At 46.8% G+C, this 25,816-nt stretch overlaps 2 protein-coding genes across 3 annotated transcripts; both read left to right on the plus strand.

Moving 5' to 3' along the window:
- gpatch3 (G patch domain containing 3) lies at nt 1-20,737 on the plus strand. Of its 2 annotated transcripts, XM_068011416.1 has the most exons (8): nt 1-362; nt 7,565-8,007; nt 8,387-8,561; nt 8,680-8,739; nt 9,959-10,080; nt 11,283-11,410; nt 12,224-12,443; nt 20,654-20,737. In XM_068011416.1, the coding sequence occupies exons 1-7, from the start codon at nt 26-28 to the stop codon at nt 12,414-12,416; spliced, it is 1,458 nt and encodes a 485-aa protein (XP_067867517.1). In that variant the 5' UTR covers nt 1-25; the 3' UTR covers nt 12,417-12,443; nt 20,654-20,737. The 2 variants fall into 2 exon arrangements, with proteins under 2 accessions (XP_067867517.1, XP_067867516.1); XM_068011415.1 differs by lacking the exon at nt 20,654-20,737 and having other exon boundaries at nt 12,224-15,802.
- gpn2 (GPN-loop GTPase 2) lies at nt 20,694-25,695 on the plus strand. Its single transcript, XM_068011417.1, has 5 exons — nt 20,694-21,110; nt 21,698-21,854; nt 22,246-22,406; nt 22,888-23,018; nt 23,488-25,695. Exons 1-5 carry the CDS (start codon nt 20,694-20,696, stop codon nt 23,588-23,590), a joined length of 969 nt encoding a protein of 322 aa, XP_067867518.1. The 3' UTR covers nt 23,591-25,695.
- Nucleotides 25,696-25,816: the final 121 nt, after the last annotated feature.

A 25,816-nucleotide genomic window follows, 5' to 3' on the forward strand; every position in this document is an offset into this window, starting at 1 on the left:
TGGCTGCCCAGTGCCAGTCTGAAAGATGGCGGCCGCCAACTGTGTTTATGCCGTTGTTGGGAATATCCCGCGCGGACTCCGCGCCGCCGACCTCCGGAACCAGTTCTCACAGTTCACCGAGAGCGGCGGCTTCAGCTGTTTCCACTACCGGCACCGGCCCGAGTGGCGGCGGCCGCGGTCAGGGCCGACTCCAGTCCCAGAGCCAGGCCGCAGTCCGACCTGCTGTTGTGTAGTCTGGCTCCCCGCGGACCGAGCTGCCAGCTTCCTGCTGATGTATGACGGCTGCCAGTGGATGGACAGGGCCGGAGACTCTCTGCGGAGTCGCTGCTTCATCCGCATCGTCAGAGCGGCGGAGATTGCAGGTGAGGGCCGGGGGAGTGGCTGAGGACCAACATCGGAGGAGGTTGGTGGGTAAGAGAGGGACAGAATTACAGATGCACCCCGACTTTTGGTTGCTCACAACTACTGCTACCTATATCTTAACTTGCTCCAAATTTAATTCGCCTATCACCCCTGAGCTTGCTGACTTTTACGGGCTCCCTCTCTGCCGATGTCTCAATTTTAAAATCCTTATCCTTGTTTTAAGGGGGAGGCGGTGGCATACTGGTATTGTCACTGGACTAGTAACCCAGAGACCCAGGTATTGCTCTGGACAGCAGAAGATGGAATTTGAATTCAATTAATATCTGGAATTTAAAGCTAGTCTAATGATGGCCATGAAACCATTGTCGATTGTTGTAAAAACCCATCTGGTTCACAATGTCTTTTAGGGAAGGAAATCTGCTGTCCTTACCTGGTCTGGCCTACATGTGACTCCAGATCCACAGCAATGTGGTTGACTCTTACATGCCTTCGAAATGGCCTAGCAAGCCACTCAGTTCAAGGGCAGTTAGGGATGGGCAATAAATGCTGGCCTGGCCTGTGACACCCACATCCTATGAAAGAATTTTTTAAAAAATCAATGATTTTTTATTTGTTCATGGGATGTGTACGTCGCTGACTAGGTCAGCATTTATTGCCCATCACTAATTGCCCTTGAGAAGGAGGTGGTGTGAGCTGCCTTTTTGAACTGGTGCAGTCATCAAGACATTGGGTACACCAGTAATGCTGTAGGAAGGGAGTTCCAGAATTTTGACCCAGCGACAGTGAAGGAACAGCAATGTAGTTCCAAGTCAGGATGGTGTGTGACTTGGAGGGGAACTTGCAGGTGGTGGTGTTCCCATGTATCTGCTGTTTTTGTCCTTGCAGGTGGTAGAGTTTGTGCTGTCGAAGGAGCCTTGGTGAATTGCTGCAGTGCATCTTGTAGACGATGCACACTGCTGTCACTGTGTGTCAGTGATGAAGGGAGAGAGTGTTGAAGGTGGTGGATGGGGTGCCAGTCAAGCAGGCTACTTTGTCCTGGGTGGTGTTGAGATTCTTGATTGTTGTTGGAGCTGTATCCATCCAGGCAAGTGGCGAGTATTCGGTCATACTCCTGACTTTTGCCTTGTAGATGGTGGACAGGCATCGGGGAGACAGGAGGTGAGTTAATTGCCACAGAATTCCCAGCCTCTAACCTGCTCTTCATGCCACAGTATTTATATGGCTGGTTCAGTTCAGTTTCTGGTCAATGATAACCTCCATGATGTTGATAGTGGGGGATTCAGTGATGGTAATGCCATTGAATATCAAGGGGAGATGGTTAGATTCTCTCTTGTTCGAGATGATCATTGCCTGGCATTTGTGTGGTGTGAATGTTACTTGCCGCTTATCAGCCCAAGCCTGGATGTTGTCATGGTCTGCTGCATCTGGACAGGGGCTGCTTCAGTAGTTGAGGAGTCACAAATGGTGCTGAACATTGTGCAATCATCAGGAACATCCCCACATCAGACCTTATGATGGAGGGAGGTCATTGATGAAGCTGCTGAAGATGGTTGGGCCTAGGGCACTACCCTGAGGAACTCCTGCAATGATGTCCTGGGACTGAGATGATTGACCTCCAACAACCGGGCGGCACAGTGGCGCAGTGGTTAGCACCGCAGCCTCACAGCTCCAGGGACCCGGGTTCGATTCCGGGTACTGTCTGTGTGGAGTTTGCAAGTTCTCCCTGTGTCTGCGTGGGTTTTCTCCGGGTGCTCCGGTTTCCTCCCACAAGCCAAAAGACTTGCAGGTTGATAGGTAAATTGGCCATTATAAATTGTCACTAGTATAGGTAGGTGGTAGGGAAATATAGGGACAGGTGGGGATGTTTGGTAGGAATATGGGATTAGTGTAGGATTAGTATAAATGGGTGGTTGATGGTCGGCACAGACTCGGTGGGCCGAAGGGCCTGTTTCAGTGCTGTATCTCTAATCTAAATAATCTAAACCACAGCCATCTTCCTTTGTGCTAGGTATGACTCCAACCAGTGGAGAGTTTTCCCCCGATTCCCATTGACTTCAGTTTTACTAGGGCTCCTTGATGCCATACTCAGTCAAATACTGTGTTGATGTCAAGGGCAGTCACTCTCATCTCAGCTCTGGAGTTCAGCTCTTTTGTCCATGTTTCGACCAAGGCTGTAATGAGGTTAGGAGCCCTGGCGAAACCCAAACTGAGCGCAGTGAGTAAGCGCCGTTTGATAGCACTGTTGATGGCTCCTTCCATCACTTTGCTGATGACGGAGAGTAGACTGATGGGGTGGTAATTGGCCGGGTTGGATTTTTTTCCTGTTTTTTGGGCAATTTTCCACGTTGCCGGATAGATGCCAGTGTTGTTGCTATACTGGAACAGCTTGGCTAGGGGCGTGGCTAGTTCTGGAGCACAGGTCTTCAGTACTGTTGCCAGAATGTTGTCAGGGCCCATAGCCTTTGCAGTATCTAGTGCCTTCAGCAGTTTCTTGATATCACGTGGAGTGAGTCGGATTGTCCTCTGTGATGCTGGGGACCTCAGGAGGAGGCCGTGATAGATCATCCTCTCAGTACTTCTGGCTGAAGATGGATGCAAATGCTTCAACCTTGTCTTTTGCGCTGATGTGCTGGGCTCCCCCATCATTGAGGATGGGGATATTTGTGGAGTCTGCTCCTCCTGTTAGTTGTTTAATTGTCCACCACCATTCACAACAGGATGTAGCAGGACTGCAGAGCTTAGATCTGATCCGTTGGTTGTGGGATTGCTTATCCCTGTCTATCACATGTTACTTCCGCTATATGGCGTGCAGGTAGTCCTTAGTTGTAACTTCATCAGGCTGACCCCTAATTTTTAGGTATGCATGGTGCTGCTCCTGGCATGCCCTCCTGCACTCTTCATTGAGCCAGGGTTGGTCCCCCAACTTGATGTTAATGGTAGAGTGGGGGATATGCCGGGCCATGAGATTACAGATTGTGGTTGAATACAATTCTGCTTTTGCTGATGGCCCACGGCGCCTCATGGATGCCCAATTTTGTGTTGCCCTTGCTACCCTTAGTGTTTCTTCCAATTAGTGTTCAACATGGAGAAGCAATGATTCATCAGCCAAGAGAGGGCGGTAAGTGGTAATCAGGAGGAGGTTTCCTTGCTGATGGTTCAAGGACTAGGGGACACATTTAAGGTTTTGGACAAGAACTGGGGGGGGATTTACGCAGCGAATGCCAGTGACTTGGAACTTGCTGCCTATGTGGGTGCTGGAAGCGGAGACGTTGAATGATTTCAAAAAGTAATTGGATGGATGCTTGAGGGAAATAAACGTGCAGGGCTACAGGGATAGAGCAGGGGAGTGGGATTGACTGGATGGCTCTACCAAGAGCTGGCATGGACTCAATGGGCTAAATGGCCTCCATCAGTGCCATAATGACTAGGCTTCACCCCTGCCTATCAGTGTAGCCTCCTCCAGCCCCACAAATCTTAGATCTCTGCACTCCTCCACTTCTGGTTTCTTGTGCATTACTGATTTTAATCGCTGCACCATTGACTGCTCCCTAAACCTCTCTGCCTTTCTCTCCTCTATAAAGACTCTCCTTAAAACCTTCCTCTTTGACCAAGCCTTTGGTCATATGACCTAATATCGCCTCATGTGGCTTGGAATCATATTTTGTTTTATAATGCTCCTGTGAAGTGCCTTGTGATGTTTTATTCCATTAAGTGTGCTAGATAAATACAAGTTCTTGTTATAGTACCTTAACATAGTAAAAATGTCCAAATGCAGGTCAAGGGAGCGTTTAAAACAAAAATTGACACCAATCCACTTGAGATATTGGAACAGGTGGCTTGATTGGAGAGTTAGCTTTTACAGAGCATCTTAAAGGAGAAAAGAGATAGAAAGAAAAGAATGACAGCCTTGCATTTCAGTAGCACCTTTCGACAACCTCAGGGCATCCCAGAGCACGCTACAGAGAGAGAAGTACTTTAAGTGTAGTCACTGTTGTAATGTAGGAAACAAGGCAGCCAATTTGTGCATAGCAAGCTTCCACAAACTACAGCAGCATGATACTGACCAAATAAACTGTATATTTAGTGCTGCTAATTGAGGGATAAATATTGGTCAGGACCCTGAGGATAACTCCGCTGCTCTTCAAAATAATGCCATGAGATCTTTTACATCCATCTGAGAGAGCGGATGGATGAAGCCTCGGTGTTTTATTGAAAGACAGCACCTCCGATTGTGCAGTACTCCCTCAGTATGTACTGGAGTGTCAACCTAGATTTTGTGCTCAAGTATCTGAAGCGGGACTTGAACCCACAACCTCCTGACTCAGGCGAGAGAGCTACCCACTGAGTAGAGAGGCAGCAAAGTTTAGGGAGGGAATTCCAGAGCCTAGGTCTAGGTAGTTGAAGTGCTGCCAGCAGAGGTGCGATTAAAATTGGGGATGCGCAAAGGGAAGAATTGAAGGTGTGGAGTCAGAGAAAATGGGTGAGATTCTAAACGAGTACTTTGCATCGGTATTCACCGAGGATAGGGACATGACGGATGTTGATGTTAGGGATAGATGTTTGATTACTCTAGGTGAAGTCGGCATAAGGAGGGAGGAAGTGTTGGGGATTCTAAAAGGCATTAAGGTGGACAAGTTCCCAGGTTACTGAGGGAAGCGAGAGAGGAAATAGCTGGGGCCTTAACAGATATCTTTGCAGCATCCTTAAACACGGGTGAGGTCCCGGAGGACTGGAGAATTGCTAATGTTGTCCCCTTGTTTAAGGAGGGTAGCAGGGGTAATCCAGGTAACTATAGACCGGTGAGTCTGACGTCAGTGGTAGGGAAGCTGCTGGAGAAGATACTGAGGGATAGGATCTATTCCCATTTGGAAGAAAATGGGCTTATCAGTGATAGGCAACATGGTTTTGCGCAGGGAAGGTCATGTCTTACCAACTTAATAGAATTCTTTGAGGAAGTGACAAAGTTGATTGATGAGGGAAGGGCTGTAGATGTCATATACATGGACTTCAGTAAGGCGTTTGATAAGGTTCCCCATGGTAGGTTGATGGAGAAAGTGAAGTCGCATGGGGTCCAGGGTGTACTAGCTAGATGGATAAAGAACTGGCTGGCAACAGGAGACAGAGAGTAGCAGTGGAAGGGAGTTTCTCAAAATGGAGATGCGTGACCAGTGGTGTTCCACAGGGATCCGTGCTGGGACCACTGTTGTTTGTGATATACATAAATGATTTGGAGGAAAGTATAGGTGGTCTGATTAGCAAGTTTGCAGACGACACTAAGATTGGTGGAGTAGCAGATAGTGAAGGGGACTGTCAGAGAATACAGCAGAATATAGATAGATTGGAGAGTTGGGCAGAGAAATGGCAGATGGAGTTCAATCCGGGCAAATGCGAGGTGATGCATTTTGGAAGATCCAATTCAAGAGTGAACTATACAATAAATGGAAAAGTCCTGGGGAAAATTGATGTACAGAGAGATTTGGGTGTTCAGGTCCATTGTTCCCTGAAGGTGGCAACGCAGGTCAATAGAGTGGTCAAGAAGGCATACGGCATGCTTTCCTTCATCGGACGGGGTATTGAGTACAAGAGTTGGCAGGTCATGTTACAGTTGTATAAGACTTTGGTTCGGCCACATTTGGAATACTGCGTGCAGTTCTGGTCGCCACATTACCAAAAGGATGTAGATGCTTTGGAGAGGGTGCAGAGGAGGTTCACCAGGATGTTGCCTGGTATGGAGGGCGCTAGCTATAAAGAGAGGTTGAGTAGATTAGGATTATTTTCATTAGAAAGACGGAGGTTGAGGGGGGACCTGATTGAGGTGTACAAAATAATGAGAGGTATAGACAGGGTGGATAGCAAGAAGCTTTTTCCCAGAGTGGGGGATTCAACTACTAGGGGTCACTAGTTCAAAGTGAGAGGGGAAAAGTTTAGGGGGGATATGCGTGGAAAGTTCTTTACGCAGAGGGTGGTGGGTGCCTGGAACGCGTTGCCAGCGGAGGTGGTAGACGCGGGCACGATAGGAAGCAAAGAGATACAGACCCTTAGAAAATAGGTGACATGTTTAGATAGAGGATCTGGATCGGCGCAGGCTTGGAGGGCCGAAGGGCCTGTTCCTGTGCTGTAATTTTCTTTGTTCTTTGTGTGCAGAGATCTTGGAGGGTTTTAGGACTCAATAGGTTTACAGAGACAGGGATGGTTGAGGGCCATGGAAGGATATGAAAACTAGGTTAAAAATGTTAAAATTGAAGCTCAAAGTGAAGCCATGGCCTGCAGTCCCTGCTCCTCTTTCCTCTGAAGACGCTGCGTAATGAGACAAAGCGGCCCACTTGATCGGCACCCCATCTACCATCTTAAACATTCACTCCCTCTACCACCTGTGCTCAGTGGCAGCATTGTGTACCATCTACAAGATGCACTACAGCAACTTGCCACGGCTCAACAGGCCCTTCCAAACCCACGACCTCCACCACCCAACAAGGGCAGCAGACACATGGAAACACCATCACCTGCAAGGCAAGTTCTCCTCCAAGTCTCCCACTAAGCTGACTTGGAACTATATTGCTATTCCTTCACTGTCACTGGGTCAGAATCCTGGAACTCCCTCCCTAACAGCACTGTGGGTGTACCTATACCACAGGAATGCAGCAGTTCAAGAAGACAGCTCATCACCAACCTCTGAAGGGCAATTAGGGATGGGCAATATCAGCGATGTTCACACCCCAAGAATGAATATCATTTGAAAAAAAAGACCTCTCTGGTAGAGGCATTTGATCATCTGTTCTAATTGCTCCCTATGTGATTTGGTGTCAATTTTTGTTTGATTAAGCTCCCGTGAAACATATTGGGATGGTTTATTATGTTAAAGATGCTATATAAATGCAAGTTGTTGTTGCGAAATCTTGTAGCTTGGTCGCTGAACTTTAAACTCCATGTCCTGACCTACAGCAGCTGATCACTGCCCATTGCCCAAGTCTGGAGAACTATCCATGGTTTGGGAGGACAAGCCTATCCAGTTGTTTCACAGCAGCATTTGGTGGTTTAATTAGCATGGGGTTGCTGTGTGTGCATTCATGTGTGTGTCGGGTGGTGAGGGGCGGGGAGGAGAATTGTGGTAGTGGTCGTCAGTGTGCACACGTGTGTCTGGGTTTTAATGCTGTTTCTCTTTGGGCAGTGGATCAAGTTTATTGGTGTTCTTGCTCAACAGATTCTAACCTCTTCTCATACAAAACGAGAAAGGAACTTCGAAGTCAGAGAGCTCCGAGTGAGACTTTCACACCCAAGGACTTGTCCAGATTGCCGGAGTTAAACCCCCCGACACTGATGCCCAATGGAAATGTCGGAACACCACTGAGAGTCTTCCTGGAACTGATCCAAGCATGTCGCTTGCCTCCCCGCATCATCACCAAGCTCGGCCTAAAGTTTCCCAAGACCAGTTCCAGCAGGCGTTATGGTAACGTTCCATTCCAGTACCAAGGCTCGGCCCCTGTGCACAAGGAGGGAGCAGTTTATAAAGCTGCAGGAGGCAAGATCTCACAGGGTTATACACCTGCTCCCCTGTTACAGCCAGGAAAGGAGCAACAAGGGTCAGGACAAAGGAAGTCTCTAAAGAGAGAAGAGGAGGAGGGAGAGGAGTCTCATTCTGATGACGTAAGCTGCATTTTCTTGTCTCAGTGTGGAGAAAAAGTCCCATGGCAAATGACGAATATCACACACGGATATTCTCAGAGGCAGACCCTTGGTGAAGGGGGAGTCCCTTTGTCAGCTCCAGCACTCCTTTGGCTGATGGACCCACCACCTCTGATGGTGAGCTGGGTGCAGTGGGGATCACAATGGAATTTTGTCACTTGGGCCTGGAATGGGATGGAACACAGATGGTGAAAGATGATTTCCCGGAGCTTGGCGTGCACTCCAGGGACGGTTCCCGGGGCCTCGCCTGCGCTCTGGGGACAGTTGTGTTGCTCTAGTGCACTGTATAACTACAAGTAGTTGTTGTGCGGCTTATCACTGAACTTTGTGTGTTTCCCAGGATGATGATACATGTGAGGAGTGGGAGAGACACGAGGCACTGTACGAGGACGTTACTACTCAGGAGCGGACAAAGGAGCGACTGTACGAGGAAGAGATTGAGCTTAAGTGGGAGAAGGGAGGGTCTGGCCTTGTGTTTTACACAGATGCTCAGTATTGGCAGGAGGAGAAAGGAGGTAGGAAGGGGCATGGGGGTTGTCCGGGTTAGCAGGGGCATGGTTTGGTTGGGCCAGGGGTTGGCGGGGGTTGGGAACTGGCTGGTGTCACTGGTTGACTTTTGCTGCTTTCTTTCAGATTTTGATGAGGAGACAGCAGATGACTGGGATGTCGATATGAGTGTTTACTACGACAAAGGTCAGTTTGGATGAGAGGGTAGTTTATAATTTTTCTTCTGTTTTAATGTGCCATTGGAGTTTGGCATTTTATACTCCTGACTCCTTCTACAACCCTTTGGAAATGCAACAGAATGAAGAAATGTTCAGTTTTGACGATTAGAAAAACAGCCTGAGACTAATGGTGTTCATGAATAAACACTGAGTAGAAATCCACACATCCAGGAAAGTGGTAATGGAAATTTAGTAAGAGACATGAGAAATCAGCAGCAAATTAAAGTGACCTTAGGACAGGATACTGTGATAGCACTGAGGAGGAGGGGAGCTGAGCCTGCGTTCCTGCAGCATGCAGTAGGATGCCGCCTGTAGAGCCTGCGTTTTTTACAGTGTGTAGTGTGGGTTGGATTTTAGGTGCTGTGTTTCCCGAAGTGTATGAGAGGGTGACCGTTTCCGGGGCCCAGCCTGCACTCTGGGGACAGTTCCTGGGTCCCGGCCTGCACTCTGGGGACAGTTTCCGGGGCCCGGCCTGCACTCTGGGGACAGTTTCCGGGGCCCGGCCTGCACTCTGGGGACAGTTTCCGGGGCCCGGCCTGCACTCTGGGGACAGTTTCCGGGGCCCGGCCTGCACTCTGGGGACAGTTTCCGGGGCCCGGCCTGCACTCTGGGGACAGTTTCCGGGGCCCGGCCTGCACTCTGGGGACAGTTTCCGGGGCCCGGCCTGCACTCTGGGGACAGTTTCCGGGGCCCGGCCTGCACTCTGGGGACAGTTTCCGGGGCCCGGCCTGCACTCTGGGGACAGTTTCCGGGGCCCGGCCTGCACTCTGGGGACAGTTTCCGGGGCCCGGCCTGCACTCTGGGGACAGTTTCCGGGGCCCGGCCTGCACTCTGGGGACAGTTTCCGGGGCCCGGCCTGCACTCTGGGGACAGTTTCCGGGGCCCGGCCTGCACTCTGGGGACAGTTTCCGGGGCCCGGCCTGCACTCTGGGGACAGTTTCCGGGGCCCGGCCTGCACTCTGGGGACAGTTTCCGGGGCCCGGCCTGCACTCTGGGGACAGTTTCCGGGGCCCAGCCTGCACTCTGGCATCACCTCTGCAGGGGTGATGACAGACTATTTGCAGAGTTTCTGGTGGAGTCTGAGACTGTGTGTGCAGATTGCTTGTTCTCTCTGTGCACTGGCTGTTGGAAGGTTTGCCCTCAGTGGATTTCTGCTAGAGTGAAGTTACTTTTTGTATCTTGCACAGATGGAGGAGACAAAGATTCCCGGGATTATGTGCAGATGAGGCTGGAGCAACGGCAGAGAGACAGTGTTGAGAGTGTCTCTGTGCAGTCCCCATGTATTGGAGGCTTTGAACGATACACTAAGGCAAGCACGTTTCCTTCTTTATTAAATTACTCAAAACAGTACTTAATGATAACAGATGGTTCTGTTTAAATGTATGTCTTTAAACTGTGGCCTTTATTCAGAACCTCCATACAAACTTAAATAATAGTCTGGTCCTTGCAGAGCTCACTGCTCTTCACATGAATCATGGAATAAACAAACATTAAACATGCAACTGGTGTAACCACTTCAGATATTTTTTATTTAGAGATACAGCACTGAAACAGGCCCTTCGGCCCACCGAGTCTGTGCCGACCAACAACCACCCACTTATACTAACCCTACAGTAATCCTATATTCCCTACCACCTACCTACACTAGGGGCAATTTACAACGGCCAATTTACCTATCACCTGCAAGTCTTTGGCTGTGGGAGAAAACCGGAGCACCCGGGGAAAACCCACGCGGTCACAGGGAGAACTTGCAAACTCCGCACAGGCAGTACCCAGAATCGAACCCGGGTCCCTGGAGCTGTGAGGCTGCGGTATAGACTTGCACAAAAGTGAAATACTGCAGATGCTGGAAATCTGAAATAAAAACAGAAAATGCTGAAAATACTCAGCTGGTCTGGCAGCATCTGTAGAGAGAGAAACAGAGTTGACATTTCAGGTGTGCGATCTTTCATCAGAACAGGAGACCATTTAGCCCCTCCAGCCTGTTAATCCTCACAGCAAGTGAAGTGCTTTTGAAGTAACAAAGCCTGCACTCAAATAATTGGATAGATATATATGTTGCATCGATGTTGGCTGAAGGATGAATGTTGGCCAGGACACTGAGGACTCCCTGCTTATCTTCAGAAAAATTACATGAGATTTGATGTCCACATGAACAGACAGGGAGAGGCTTTATTGACGTCAGCTCTGAGAGTGTAGCACCCCCTCAGTAATTCTGAGGGGTCTCAGCCTTAATGGGCTCTGTCACTCGTACCTAGAAGTTCAAGTACAGTTGTCTTGAAGCTGCTAAACAAAGATCCTTAGAGTGTTGATTACAAAGGACCTGAGGTGTGGTTGGGGTCTTGCCGCATTCTCCAGATCATTAAGCCCCCTGCCACAGTTACAGTTGTTTCTTGTGCTGCAGTGGGATGGGACATGGTGGCAGGGTCTGATGATCTCCTCCTCTTGGCTCAGTCATCTTCTTCCTTTTGGATAATGTCGATCAATGTGTATTTTCTGCTCCTTACCTAGGGAATAGGCAGGAAGGTGATGGAAAAGCAGGGATGGAAGGATGGGCAAGGCCTCGGCTCCAGCAGCTCTGGGCTGGCTGATGCACTGGAAAACGATGGACAGAACCCGAAGTGTAAACGAGGATTCGGGTACGTGATACAAGCGACTCCTTGTTAGTGCGCTGTGTGGTGGGAGTGGAAGCCCAGAGCAGTCTAAGAGAAAGTGTCTGGTAGTGACTGTTTGACAAAAAGTCTTCCGCAAGTGAGTGTCTTCACTGCACAGAAGTCCCAATTAGTAATGGGCTATCGCTGTGTGATCCTCGGTGTATAGGAGAAACAGTGTTGAACAGCTGTTGAGAAGTTTCCTTGACTCACTGTATTGAATGGTGAAACTGAGAACTATATGTTCCTGGAATCCTTGCTGTTGCTCGCAAACTAGTGAATTGAAGTAAAAATTATTTTCTTATCACAAGTCTGTACTGAGAGACTCATGTCCTTCACTGGGTGAAATTCCACTGAGTGCTATACTTAGTGTTGTGCTTTTTGTTTTTATTTTAAAACCACACTCATTCAGTGAAAGATTAAGCCCAGTGTCCTTCTGTCTTCCCCAGGAAAGTGGAGAAAGGCCAATGAAAGAAAGAACTTACATTTATGTGATGCCATTATGTAGTGGCAATCTCAGTACAACACTAGTGTTGAGACTGGATTTCGTGCTCAAGTCTCTGGAATGGAACTTGAACAGTCACACCCTTCTGACTCAGAGGCAAGAGTGCTTTCCACTGAGCCAAGCTGACACCCAATTTGCCAGGATAGAGCTTCAGTTCATCACCCAGATGTTACCATTGGTATTATCCGAATCTCACTCCCGTTAGCAGGAACAGAAGAGCTTTGCGATGGTTGTGATTTATTTAAATTGCCCTCACTGATGTCCTTTTGTTGCTGTGCAACAATCTGACTCTGCAGGTATCATGGAGAAAAAATCCAGAACTTCCAACCACGTCGACAAACTATGCATTTGATTTCAACTGTGTACGATCAGCCTGAGGAGATGGACCAGGGTGACACACTGCTCCGGAGACAGCCGGTGATCAGCATGAAGTACAGAGAGGATGTGAAGTTTGTTAAAGGGTCAGAACTCAGAAACCACACTCAGTAACCCTGTGGTGACATTCTGCGACTGCTGGTACATCTCGCGTGGAAGCTGCTATTTTTGTGAAATGCAGTGTTAGGTTCCTGGTATCTGCTGGTTTTTGACACTTGGACAATGCAGCGAGGAGTAAGGTTCAGTCCAGAGCAGGAACCATGGTCAAGATTCCACCATCCCCCCCCCCCCCGCCGACCCGCACCCAACACCAAGCGTAGATCAGAGTATAAGTAGTCTGTATTCATCAGCTGAGGGACTGAAAGCAGTTTTGGCAAAACGACCAGAGGAAGAACAACTACTATTGGCATTTATTTAGTGTCTTTAACATAGAATAATATTTCAAAGTGTTCCTATGAAGCACCAATCAGAAAAATAAAATAAAGCTTGGTCAAAGAGCTGGGCTTTAAGGGGTCTTAAAAAGGTGGCGGTGCAGTGGGATTCAGGAAAAACATTCCAGAACATGGGGCCTAGACAGCTGATGGGACAGCCACCAATGTTGGACTGAAGGGAGAGGAGATGTGCAAGAGGCCATAGTTGAAGGAACAAAGTGTTTGGGGTGGGGTGGGTTTGTAGGAGAAGGTTACAGAGATAGGAAGGGGTGAGGCCATGAAGAGATTTAAAGAGAATGTTGAGAATTATGATTTGGAGGTGTTGGGGACCAGGAGATTTGATCATGGACACCCACCCACCCCTAAACCATCAAGGGTATATGTCTGCTTTCACCACGTTTTCCACGGCATCCAGAGGTCACAAGATAATTAGGGGTGAGGAAAGCCATTCAGCCCATCTAAATTCACCCATCAAGTGAGATGCTAAAGTCCCCAATGTTGCTGGGCCTTTTGCCTCCACAGCTCTACCTGAGTCAATTCCATGCATTGATCATTCTTTATCAGGAAATTCTTCTTCAGATATTGGTCTTAAATGCTCCTGACGCTGGGGTGTACTCCCAAAAAAATTGTCCAACCCCCCCAGCCTCTGATTTAAAATTAACAGAAATTCATGGACTGGTGGTGAAAAACTTTCAGGATGCTTCCTTAGTGGGTGTGGGAAATCTCCCCTAAAACCCCAGTCCTGCCTCTACCTCCCCTGGAATAAAAAAACAGGCAATGTCATTAATACCTCACAAACCCTCAATCCTGCTTCTCAGCAGATATCAGTCCAGCTCAATTTAAAGGTGTTAAGTGAGCCCCAACCTCTTGATTCTGTTTCATGTGTCCACTTTGCAGTGGAATAACTAAGATTCTTTGCTAATCTCTAATCTTGATCAAGGATCGTGCATTTTGACCCTATCCTAAAATGAGGGGTTCACCAGCTTGTTAAATATCTTGTTTACTTCAGATTGCTCCTACACCTTGTTAGGCTTGTATCCGCTGGAGTTTAGGAGAGTAAGAAACGACTTGATTGAAACAGAAAAGATCCTAAGGGGTCTTGACAGGGTGGATGTGGAAAGGACGTTCCCCTTGTGGGAGTACCTAGAACTAAGGGTCTCTATTTAAAAATAAGAGGTCACCCATTTAAGACAGAGATGAGAAATTTTTTCTGAGTGTTGAGTGTTTTTGGAACTCTCTTCCTCAAAAGGCAGAGGTGTTTAGATTCTTAATAAGCAAGGGGGTGAAAGGTTATCGGGGGTAGGCGGGAATGTGGAGTTGAGGTTACAATCAGATCAGCCAATATCTTACTGAATGGTGGAGCAGGCTTGAGGGGCCGAGTGGCCTACTCCAGCTTCTAATTTGTATGTACATCGTGGGAGAAACCCCAGAACTGAGTGCTGAGTCCAGTCACAGTGTGAAGGAGGGTATTGTATTTAGAAACCATATTTTTTGTATAAATAACAATTCTTTGTATATTCAGATTGTTTAATTTCAGGAAAAATATTTTTGTACATTAAGTAAAATATTTTCTTTGTATTTAAATACAATGTTTAATTAACCGTGATAAGAGCAGCAGAATTTCTTGCTGTTGAATGTTCAATGGCAGGTTGCGGATTTCCATTCAGTCTGGGCTTTGCAAACTATTTTACTCTACTGATTTAATGTCACTCAATTCCCCATGGACATTAGATGATGCAGGTGTTGTCCCCAATCACTGCATGAACCAGAAACACGTAAACTAACTGAAAACAGCATTTGCCCACAAGCATGCAACATATCCCAGTAGGATTCTCAGAAAATCCGACATCATCCGTTTTTAAAAATTAAGTAAATCTAACTACTACAACCCCACTTCCTATTTCCAACCCCTTGCAATTCTGTAAATGGAGTGATAGGAATGTTCAAATAGAGCAGGTTAATCTATTGTCCAGGCTGGGACAATTCTCAGCCCCAAAATAGCATTTTCAACCAATCATTGAAGAAATAAAACTTCAAGTATTCTAATAGCTGAGCTTGCCTCAATGTTCTATTTAGGAAAATAAAAGCTGCATTTTGGCAGTTTACTTCATATAACTTTAGTGACAAGTAATAAACATGTCTTTAAAAAAAACAGAAAATGCTGTAAACAAATCAGGTCAGGTCACATCCGTGGAGAGAGAAACAGTTAATGTTTCATGTCCATTACCTTTCATCAGAACGTTGTAACTGTATGTCTATAACTGGTACTGTCTGAAACCATTAATTTACCTTTTGTAAGAGCAAAATACTGCGGATGCTGGAACTGTGAAATGAGAACAGAAAGTGCCAGAAATACTGGGCAGATCTGGCAATGTCTGTATTGAAAGACACAGAGTTACCGTTTCAGGTCTGATGAAAGGTCACAGACCTGAAACGTTAGCTCTTTTTCTCTCTACACAGATGCTGCCAGATCTGCAGAGTATTTAGTTTTAGAGATACAGCACTGAAACAGGCCCTTCGGCCCGCCGAGTCTGTGCCGACCATCAACCACCCATTTATACTAATCCTACACTAATCCCATATTCCTACCACATCCCCACCTGTCCCTATATTTCCCTACCACCTACCTATACTAGGGGCAATTTATAATGGCCAATTAACCTATCAACCTGCAAGTCTTTGGCATGTGGGAGGAAACCGGAGCACCCAGAGGAAACCCACGCAGACACAGGGAGAACTTGCAAACTCCACACAGGCAGTACCCAGAATTGAACCCGGGTCGCTGGAGCTGTGAGGCTGCAGTTCTAACCACTGTGCCGCCCAGCACTTTCCGCTCTCAATTTACCTATTGTGTCAGTTTCATGTGTAATCTCCAGCACCAAGCTCTGATCATCTGATTTGGACAATCTCCAGTCCTGATTTGATCAATTGATGGACACAGCCTCTAATCCTAGTTTGGGAGGTGGGGGAAGTTATTTTTCTTGAGGATGTTCATAAACTGACATTGTTTGAAATGTGACTGTCATTAAATCTAAGGATTGGCCTATACAGTTGAACGTCCTGCTTACGTTTGGGGTCTAGGCTTATTGGGATGATGCCATCTAATGAACCAGTTTCAATGCAGGTTGCTGTCCAGGGTAAGGGGAGTAAGCTAGAGAAGAGCAAGGTCTAACTTCCTCTTAAGTTAAAAAGGTGGTACCGAGGTCCCATGATAAACTTTCATTTAGAAATGGGTGAAATGTAAACTGCGCCATCACTGCTCACACGAGTCATAGAAATGACAGAACAGAACATGGGAGTTGCCAGACAATAAAAAACAAAGGTTCGTCTTGTTTGTTTTCTACCATCCTGGTAGTCACATGACCCAATGCTACTGGAGCTGTTGGCTAATCATAGCAATCAATCTCTCAATTAGTCTATAAAAGCAGGTCAGAGGCTGGATATTCTGCAGCAAGTAATTCATCTCTTGACTCCCTAAAGCCTTGCCACATCTACTGACACAAGTCAGGAGTGTGATGGAATACTACTAACTTGGCTGGATTAGTGCAACTCCAGTGACTGAAGAAGCTTGACAACAGCCAGGCCAAAGCAGCTCACTTGATTAGCATCCCATCCACCACTTTAAACATTCACTCTCTCCACCACTGGCACATTGTGGCTGCAGTGTACCATCTACAAGATGTACTGCAGCAACTTCCAATCCTGCAACCTCCACCACCTAGAAGGACAAGAACATAAGTAATAGGAGCAGGAGTAGGCATGTGGCCCCTCGAGCCTACTCTGCCATTCAATAAGATCATGGCTGATCTGATTATGGCCATAACTCTACTTTCCTTCTTGCCTGCCCCCTATAACCCTTGACTCCCTTGTCAATCAACAATCTGTCTAACTCAGCCTTGAATATATTCAATGACTCAGTGTCCACCTGCTCACTGGGGAAGAGAATTCCAAGACCCTCAGAGAAGAAATTCCTCCTCATCTACGTCTTAAATTGGAGATCCCTTAATTTGAAAATGTGCCGCCAGTTCTAGATTTCCCCCCACGAGGGGAAACATCCTCTCAGCAACTACCGTCAAGCCCCCAATAATCTTATACATTTCAATAAGATCACCTCTCAATCTTCTAAACTCCAATGAGTATAGGCCCAAACTGTTAAACCTTTCTTCATAATACAAACCCCTCATCCCAGGAATCAGCCGAGTGAACCTTCGCTGAATTGCTTCCAATGCAAGTACGTCCCTCCTTAAATAAGTTGACCAAAACTGTATGCGGTACTCTAGGTGTAGTCTCACCAATGTCCTGTACAGTTGTAGCAAGACTTCCCTACTTTTATACTCCAGTCCATTTGAGTATACACCCCTGAGAGGAAAAAGCTCCACTTCATAGAAAAAACAGCCATGCACAACTAAAGAGATTAGGAATAGCATAAAACAAAAAGAAATGGCTTACAAAAATACAAAACGCAGCACAGATCAGGCTGAATAGGATCGATCCAAAGACCAGCAAAGGGTCACAAAGCAGCTTATAAGAGCTACTAAAAGAGATTATGAAAGGAAACTTGCAAGGGACATCAAAATCAATAAGAAGAAATTTTATAGTTACATAAAGGGAAAACAGGTGGTCAGGTAGGCCCACTAAAAGCTGAAACTGGAGATATTGTCATTGATAATGAGGAAATGGCAGACATGTTGAATAATTACTTTGCCTCAGTATTTACAGTTGAAAAGGAGGATAACTTGCCGAAAGTCCCGAAAAAATTAATAGCCAATAGGGGACAGGGACTTAATACAATTGATGTAAGTAAATCATCAGTAACAAGGAAATTAATCGAACTAAAGAGTAAGAAATCCCCAGGACCTGACGGTTTCCATCCGAGGGTGTTAAAGGAAGTAGGGGAGCACATTGTAGATGCCCTAACTATGGTCTTTCAGAGTTCCCTAGATTCAGGAGTGGTCCCTCTGGATTGGAAAGTTGCACATGTCACTCCACTTTTTAAGAAGGGTGAAAGGGGGAACCAAGGAAATTACAGACCAGTTAGCCTGACATCTGTGGTGGGCAAGTTGCTGGAGTCTATAATCAAGGATAGGGTGACTGAACACCTAGAAAAATTTCAGTTAATCAGGGACAGCCAGCATGGATTCATGACGGGAAGGTCATGCCTGACAAATCTCATTGAATATTTTGAAGAGGTGACTAAGGTAGTGGACAGGGGCGTGTCTATGGATGTTATTCATATGGACTTCCAGAAGGCATTTGATAAAGTCCCACACAAGAGACTGTTAGCTAAGGTAGAAGCCCATGGAGTTGAGGGCAAATTATTGACATGGTTAGAAAGTTGGTTGAGTTGTAGGTGACAGAGAGTGGGGATAATGGGTAAGTACTCCGATTGGCAGGATGTAACTAGTGGTGTCCCGTAGGGATCTGTGTTGGGGCCTCAATTATTCACATTATTCATTGACAACTTGGATGACGGCATAGTAAGTCATATATCCAAATGTGCTGATGATACAAAGTTAGGCAGCATTGTAGACAGTCTAGATGATAGCATAAAATTGCAAAGAGATACTGACAGACTAGGTAAGTGGGCAAAACTGTGGCAGATGGATTTCAATGCGGGCAAGGGTGAGGTTATCCATTTTGGACCAGAAAAGGATAGAGCAGGGTACTTTCTAAATGGGAAGAGGTTAAGTACAGTGGATGTCCAAAGAGACTTGGGGGTTCAGGTGCATAGATCTTTAAAATGCCACAAGCAAGTGCAGAAAATAATCAAAAAGGCTAATGGAATGCTAGCCTTTATATCTAGACGATTGGAGTATAAAGACACAGAGGTTATGCTGCAGCTGTACAAAACCCTGGTTAGACCCCACTTGGAGTACTGTGAGCAGTTCTGGGCACCACATCTTAGGAAGGATATATTGGCCTTGGAGGGAGTGCAACGTAGGTTTACAAGAATGATACCTGGACTACAGGGGTTAAGTTACGAGGAGAGATTACACAAATTAGGCCTGTTTTTGCTAGAATTTAGAATGTTAAGGGGTGATCTGATTGAAGTCTTCAAGATATTAACAGGAAAAGACAGGCTAGATAAAGATAAACTATTTCCACTGGTTGGAGATTCTAAAATTAGGGGGCATAGTCTAAAAATTAGGACCAGACCTTTCAGGAGAGATGTTAGGAAGCACTTCTTCACGCAAAGGGTGGTAGAGGTTTGGAACTCTCTCCCACAAACAGCAGTTGAAGTTAGAACAGTTGTTAATTTTAAATCTGAGATAGATAGATTTTTGTTAAGCAAAGATATTAAGGGATATGGGCCAAAGGCAGGTATATGGAGTTAGGCTGCGGATCAGCCATGATCTCACTGAATGGCAGGACAGGCTCGAGGGGCTGAATGGCCTCCTCCTGTTCCTATCTTCCTAGCAGGCATGTGGGATTACCATCACTTCCAAGTTACACACCACCCTGATGTTGGAAATATATCAGAGAGGTAGCACTCTTGCCTGTGAGTCAAAAGGTTCTGGGTTCAAATTCTACTCCAGGTCAAAAATCAGGGCTGACACAGTGTAGTACTGTTGGAGGTGCCGTCTTTTGGGTGTGACGTTAAACTGGGACCCCATCTGCGTACTTGGGTGGATTTTTAAAAATTCCATGGTGCTATTTTGAAGAAGAGCAGGGGAATTATCCCTGGTGTTCTGGCCAATATTTATCCTTCAATCAACATCACGCAAACTGATTATCTGGTCATTATCATATTGCTGTTTGTTGTGTGCAAATTGCTCTGTTTCCTACATTACAAGTGTGGCTACATTTCAAAAGTACTTCATTGGTTGTAAAGCGCTTTGAGATGTCCGGTGGTCATGAAAAGTCTTCTTTCCTTCATTGTTGCTCAGTCAAAATCCTGGAACTCCTTCCCTAACAGCATGTGGGATTGCAGTGGTTCAAAAAGGCAGCTCACCGTGACCTATTCAGGGCACTTAGGGATGGGCAATAAATGCCACTGATGTCCACATCCAATTAACAAATAATAAAAGGCAGACCTAGGCATAACACGAGGAAGACCCCAGTGATACTGAGCTTTTGGGAACCATGGGGCCAAAGTCACATTTTTCCTACCAAGCATGGTGCATTCACCTGAGCTGTAAGGCGCCTGCGCCCCTCCGGCAATGAGGCGGTTACTCACGGCACCGACGCTGCACCGCGCATGCTCGGTAGCACTGGTGCGGATTGTAGGCTTGGGCCTTTGGGCCTGGTGACGCCACTTTGAAAGCAGAGAGAGCGAGGAGTACTGCTGTCCGGTGCGTGGCTTCAATATTCTGTGTTGGAAGAGGTTGCCTGGGAAAAGGCCGAGGCAGAGTACCCAAGGTAACCCCAGGCCGAGGTCAGGGGCAGTTATCGCTCTGGCTGGGCTCATGGTTGAGGGACTCACTCCGACGAGAGTCAGGCCGCTGTAAACAGAGGCGGCGGGGGTGTGAGGGCCCAGGAGGGTACTGAGTCCAAACACGGTGCTGCTGCTCTGTCTGTTTTGTGAAAATCGTTTCAGTGTTGTTGGACAAAGCTGCTTTATAGGGGTTTAGAATGACACAGCACAGAAGGAGGCCATTCCACCCATTGCTGGCTCTTTCAAAGATCTTTTCAGTTAGTCCCTGCTCTCTTCCCATAGCCCTTCCGAGTATTTATCCAATTCCCTATTGAAAGTTACTATTGAATCTGCTGCCACCACTCTTTCAGGCAGCACGTTCCAGTTCACAGCAACGAGCTATGTAAAATAAATTCTCATCTCCTGTTTCCTGCCTGCCATTGAGATTCTCAGATTGCCATGGTAGGATTTGAACTCAAGTTTGTTGCATTTCATAGTCCAGTAACATAACCACTAAACTACACGGCCTTGGAGGAATATTTTCTGATGGTTTCTATCTGTTCCAGGCCTGTGGAGCCACGATGAGCCCCTAAGGATCTGGTTAGGATGTCGGAAGAGCCCAAGCCTCCTGCTGTGATTTTTGGCCAGGTGGTTATTGGGCCACCTGGCTCAGGGAAGACCACCTACTGCATGGGGATGCAAGAGTTTCTCTCAAAACTAGGCCGCAAGGTGGCAGTAGTGAACCTTGACCCTGCTAATGACCTCATTCCGTACCAGTGTTGTGTGGACATTGCTGAACTGGTGAAACTTGATGATGTGATGGATGGTCTCGGACTGGGCCCCAATGGAGGGCTTATTTACTGCATGGAGTATTTGGAGGCTAATCTGGATTGGCTGCTGGGCAAGATGGAACGGTTCAAGGATTGTTACTTCCTGTTTGATTGTCCTGGTCAGGTGGAGCTGTATACACACAACTGTTCCGTGAGGAACATCCTTGCACAATTAGCCAAGTGGAATTTCAGGGTGAGTTCACACTCGGGCACTGTGATGATTGAAGCACGGGCTCAGATGTCAGTCAGCATCTGTAGAGGGAGCACCCAGTGTTTCAGGTGTGACCCTGAAAGTTAAACCTGCAGGGTTTTCCTGGCTTTCCTACTCAAAGATGTTGACCAATGACGTTTTTCCCCCCTCATTTTATTTATTAAACTGCAACTAGCCTAGCACAACACTGAGCCATATAGACCAGAGGCAGAGGCTTTGATTCCTGGTCTGTGCTGAGTTAGTGACTCAGTCAGGCATGTGGTAGAGGTGCTACCATTAGTCTCTTGGGCTTTTGGTTAGAGAGGGAAAAATGCAGCCAGAGCTGCAAGCCCAATCTCTTCCAGTGAGCCCCAGAGGGGGCTATGTATGTGCAGGTCATGGACGGCAGGGCTCAGCTCTGAGACCGAACCTGCCGGCATTCCTTATTGAAGGTCATACACTGAGTGGTTGCTCAAACGCAGTGGAATCTGACACCACAGCACAAGGTTACCTCAGGTGAGGATGGGGAGTGCTGCAAGGATAAAGGAATAGCTCTGATTCAACGTTAATCTATGTGTGTCTTCCTGTAGCTAACGGCTGTCCACCTGGTGGATTCTCACTACTGCACTGATCCGGCAAAGTTCATTTCCATCCTCTGCACGTCCCTGTCCACCATGCTGCAAGTGGAGCTCCCTCACGTCAACATCCTCTCCAAAATGGATCTCATCGAACAGTTTGGGAAACTGGGTAAGGGATATGTGCAGCAAAGTTGGGAGGGGCTGTGTGATTCTGGGGCTCTGGGCCTGAGGGCCTCTGGGTTCTAGGAGTGTGGTGACGGGTTTGGTCTGTGGGGAAGGGCTGGGAGTCCTGGGGCTATGGGGAGGGGCTTCATATTAAAACATAAACAAGCTGATTCTAATGTTAGAAAGTCCAGGAGCAAACTTCAGTCTTTAATTTCTGATATTGATAATTTACAGCTGGAAATCTGTTGCTTTCTATCAATTCACTGTCTGCACTGATGTGATATGTTGCAAATGCAGCCAGTGCTTTGCTTAGAGAGGATGAAATCACAGAGCGCTGGGCTGTCAGCAAGTATGAGCCTGCACTTGGGCTAAGGTCTGTGTTCGTTCTTTTAAAGCGTTTAACCTGGATTATTACACTGAGGTGCTCGATCTGTCTTACCTGTTGGATCATTTGGCCAAAGATCCTTTCTTCAAAAACTTTCGACGATTAAACAAGAAGTTGGTGGAAGTGATTGAAGATTACAGTCTAGTCTCCTTTATACCTCTTAATGTGCAGGTGAGTGGCTGCTCACTAACTGGCTTTCCAGTAATGTCAATAGGCTAGTTAGTGTTTAAGAATATTACAAACTCATCAGGACACAGTATTGCACTAACTGTGATTACAGGGTACAGACTGAGTGTGAGGGGACAATTGGGTTCACAGTGTGACAATGTTATGGAATATGTGTTGGGGTGCAAGAGGATTGGGGTTAGGTGCTATGATTGTAAGGAATTCCAAATCATGGACACACATTGGTATGTGCGGAACATTCAGAATAAATGCAGGAAGTGTGAAAGGATTATGCTATGAGAAACACCCAATTTTGACTTGAGTGCAGAGCGTACTTGAGTTGGGGGGCGAATAAGTTTTTGGGTCCATGCAGAGCTTTTTTCAGTTTCAGGGTACATCCAGGTTTGTATTTAAGTTGGGGGTTCAGAACATTAATTCTATGGTTAGACACTGAGAATTTGAAGAGTGGGCATGATCTATCCCACAGGATAAAGAGACCATGAAGCATGTGATGAGGGCTGTCGATAAGGCAAATGGATACTGTTATGGGGACTCGGAGCAGAGAACTCTGGAAGCCATGATGTCTGCAGCAGTGGGAGCAGATTTCCAGTTCTCCATGTATCCTTTACACAGACCGTTTTATCAGCAGCATTGTAGTGTGTTAGGCCAATGATTACAGATCTAAACTGAGGCAAGCTGCTGCCCACACCTCTTGCTCTATCTCCTGACTCCACGCCTCTCTCTGTGCCTCTCCACCCCCACTCCATGACTCACTTTTTCTCCCTCGCCCCCTCCCTGCTCTGTCCCTCCCTCTGCCCCCTTCCTCTCATTCCATCCTTCCCTCCCCACTCTGCCACGCACTTGCCCCACTCTGGTCTCCCTTTCTCCTTGCGCTGCAGTCTCTCCCCCCTCTTTCCCTCCACCCCCCCCTTCCTCTCTCTGTCTCCAGTCCCCCACTCTGCAATTTGCTGGATTTTGCTTCTCATGTTACCCACTTGAGCAGCAACAACATCTTGTCGTTTCTTGTAAATGTATTTATTAATTTACTTTTGCTGATTACCCTGAGTGTTTCCTTAGCGATAAGCAGGTCCATGGATGCTCAGGAGAAGTATGTGACATCGCTTGAGGAGAATGTGAAGGAAGAGTTGATGCAGCTCTCCCACCCACATGCAAACTTTGACACAACGTGAATTCTTCCATTGTGTGTCTGTGGTTGCTGGGCGTACCTACTGGGAGAGACTCACTGATCGAGATGGAATCTGCCAGCATACTCACTGGTTCCAGGTGTGAAGTGCATTCTGGAAGTGGTAGTTTTCACACTTGCCACAGTAGGGCCATGGATTTACCTGCCGACAGCTGCTGATCACCTTTAGCCAATCTTGTTAATCAACTCATTGCATCGCTCGGAGTAAGAATGTTTGAAAATATATTTGTTTCCGGGAAGTTGAATCTTTGTTTTTCCTTTTTAAAAAAAAACATGTCCAATAAAGATATTTCGCTTCAGTACATCCTCCTTCAGACCAGTAATAGGACAGGCTAGTTAGAGACTGCTCAGGGGAGGCGGTGGCGTAGTGGTAATGTCACTGGACTGGTAGCCCAGAGGCCCTGGCTAATGCTTTGGGGACATGGATTCAAATCCCACCACGGCAGATGATGAAATTTGAGTTCAATTAATAAATCTGGAATTAAAAGCTAGTCTAATGATGAAACCATTGTCGATTGTTGTAAAAACCCATCTGGTTCACTAATGCCCTTTAGGGAAGGACATCTGCCGTCCTTACCTGGTCTGGCCGACATGTGATTCCAGATCCACAGCAATGTGGTTCACTCTTAAAATGCCCTCAGAAATGGCCACTCAGTTCAAGGGCAATTAGGGATGGGCAATAAATGCTGGTCTAGCCATTGATGCTCACATCCCATGAAAAATTTTTAAAAACTACACAACCAGACATGCCAGACTCTCACTTGCTGATCAGAACGGTGATCTGCCAACTGTCCGGGGCCTCTTATTCTGCAACATCAGTCTTTTTGAGAAACCCAAAGAAAGACTATTTGACACCTATTTGGTTCATCTTGGCTCATCCTGTCCCACAGACTCCCCATCACCACATCCATTTGCTTATGATGCCGTCACTGCTCAGAAAGCCACTCAGTGCTGAGCTCCTACAATTACTTTTTTTATCACGCTAGCCCCGTGCTGATCCTCTGACTAACTGTTGCAGTTAGCAGGAGGTCATGTTACAACTGCTTCCGACGTTTACTATCCAAAGAACTCCGAAGGCCACCTGATTTCAAGGTGAATGGTCTGGAATTGTTCACTTTCCACTGACCATGGGATTATCTTGTGGCTCTTTACTCCCTCCTTATGTCTTAGGGACCAGAGTTAGATGCAGTTACCCAAGTGTATACCATGAACCTGTATTGGACTCCCCCAGGCCTTGTACCCTCCACCCACATTGTCGGGTAGATGTCGGGAAGTGGAGCCTGATGCAGCTGAGAGGAGGCTCAAGACACGTCAGCTCCTTATGAGGTATACTGCGGGGAAGAGATCCCAACAGAGCATCAGATAAGAATGGTGATCCTGTGTGGCCTTACCCAAGATCTGTAGCAAATGATTAGGCTGGTGGTAGAGTCCACTGTCAAATAGTGCACCAATATCCAAGAGGGTTTTAACTTATTGCAGAGCAGCAGGGAGAGTGTGGCAACTGCTGGAGCATCTGTAGACCTTCCCCTGCTTCATCAGAGATGCAGGCAAATCAGTCACCTCCATGTGGAGGTACTGAATTAAGATCTGGGGGGATGGGGGTTTGTTTGCGAAGTCAGAGCATACAGGACCGCATCTTGGGGACCAAAGGACAATCAAATGACTGGGATATTTTTGATCTTTCTGACTCCATGAGGTCCAGTGCTGTGGTTAATGTTGATAACGAGAGTCCTGTCCCCAATACTAGTGGAGAATTCAAAAGCTGGTGTTTGTACCTTGTCTGTGACTCCTCACGCTAGCATCACTCCCCGCAGAAACACTTATCCTTGGCAGTCTGGTACCACAGAGTGAGCTTGTCCTATGTCCATGCCTGAACTTGGGAGACCGGAGAAAAAGGCCACCTTCATTTTAAGAGGTTTATGTTTTGCAGCAGCTGTTTACATTTCAGACTTCAAACTCCTGGGAGGTTAAGCGAGGAAATGTTAGAATAGGACAGAGAGAAGCTCACATGGTTACAGGTGTATGGTGACAAAACCAAGTGCTTTTTCTGTAATGTGTTGCAATAAATATATGGAATATTCAAAGTAAGAACTGTTCAGCGTTTGGATCTCTTGTAGGTCAATGATGAGCACATAATGGTCAGCATTAGGATATGATGGCTGAGAGGAGCAAATATTCTACTGAGGTATAGAAAGCTTGGTAAGAGGAGGCA

This window comes from Heterodontus francisci, chromosome 31, assembly GCF_036365525.1.
Source record: "Heterodontus francisci isolate sHetFra1 chromosome 31, sHetFra1.hap1, whole genome shotgun sequence".
In the NCBI taxonomy this organism is placed as follows: domain Eukaryota; kingdom Metazoa; phylum Chordata; class Chondrichthyes; order Heterodontiformes; family Heterodontidae; genus Heterodontus; species Heterodontus francisci.

Coding starts and splice junctions, on each gene's coding strand:
- gpatch3 (XM_068011416.1), top strand. CDS start 26: ATGGCGGCCGCCAACTGTGTTTATGCCGTTGTTGGGAATATCCCGCGC. Junction 8,008..8,386: donor AGGAGTCTCATTCTGATGAC/GTAAGCTGCATT, acceptor TGTGTTTCCCAG/GATGATGATACATGTGAGGA. Junction 8,740..9,958: donor GAGTGTTTACTACGACAAAG/GTCAGTTTGGAT, acceptor TATCTTGCACAG/ATGGAGGAGACAAAGATTCC.
- gpn2 (XM_068011417.1), top strand. CDS start 20,694: ATGTCGGAAGAGCCCAAGCCTCCTGCTGTGATTTTTGGCCAGGTGGTT. Junction 22,407..22,887: donor TTATACCTCTTAATGTGCAG/GTGAGTGGCTGC, acceptor TCTATCCCACAG/GATAAAGAGACCATGAAGCA. Junction 23,019..23,487: donor GCAGATTTCCAGTTCTCCAT/GTATCCTTTACA, acceptor AGCGATAAGCAG/GTCCATGGATGCTCAGGAGA.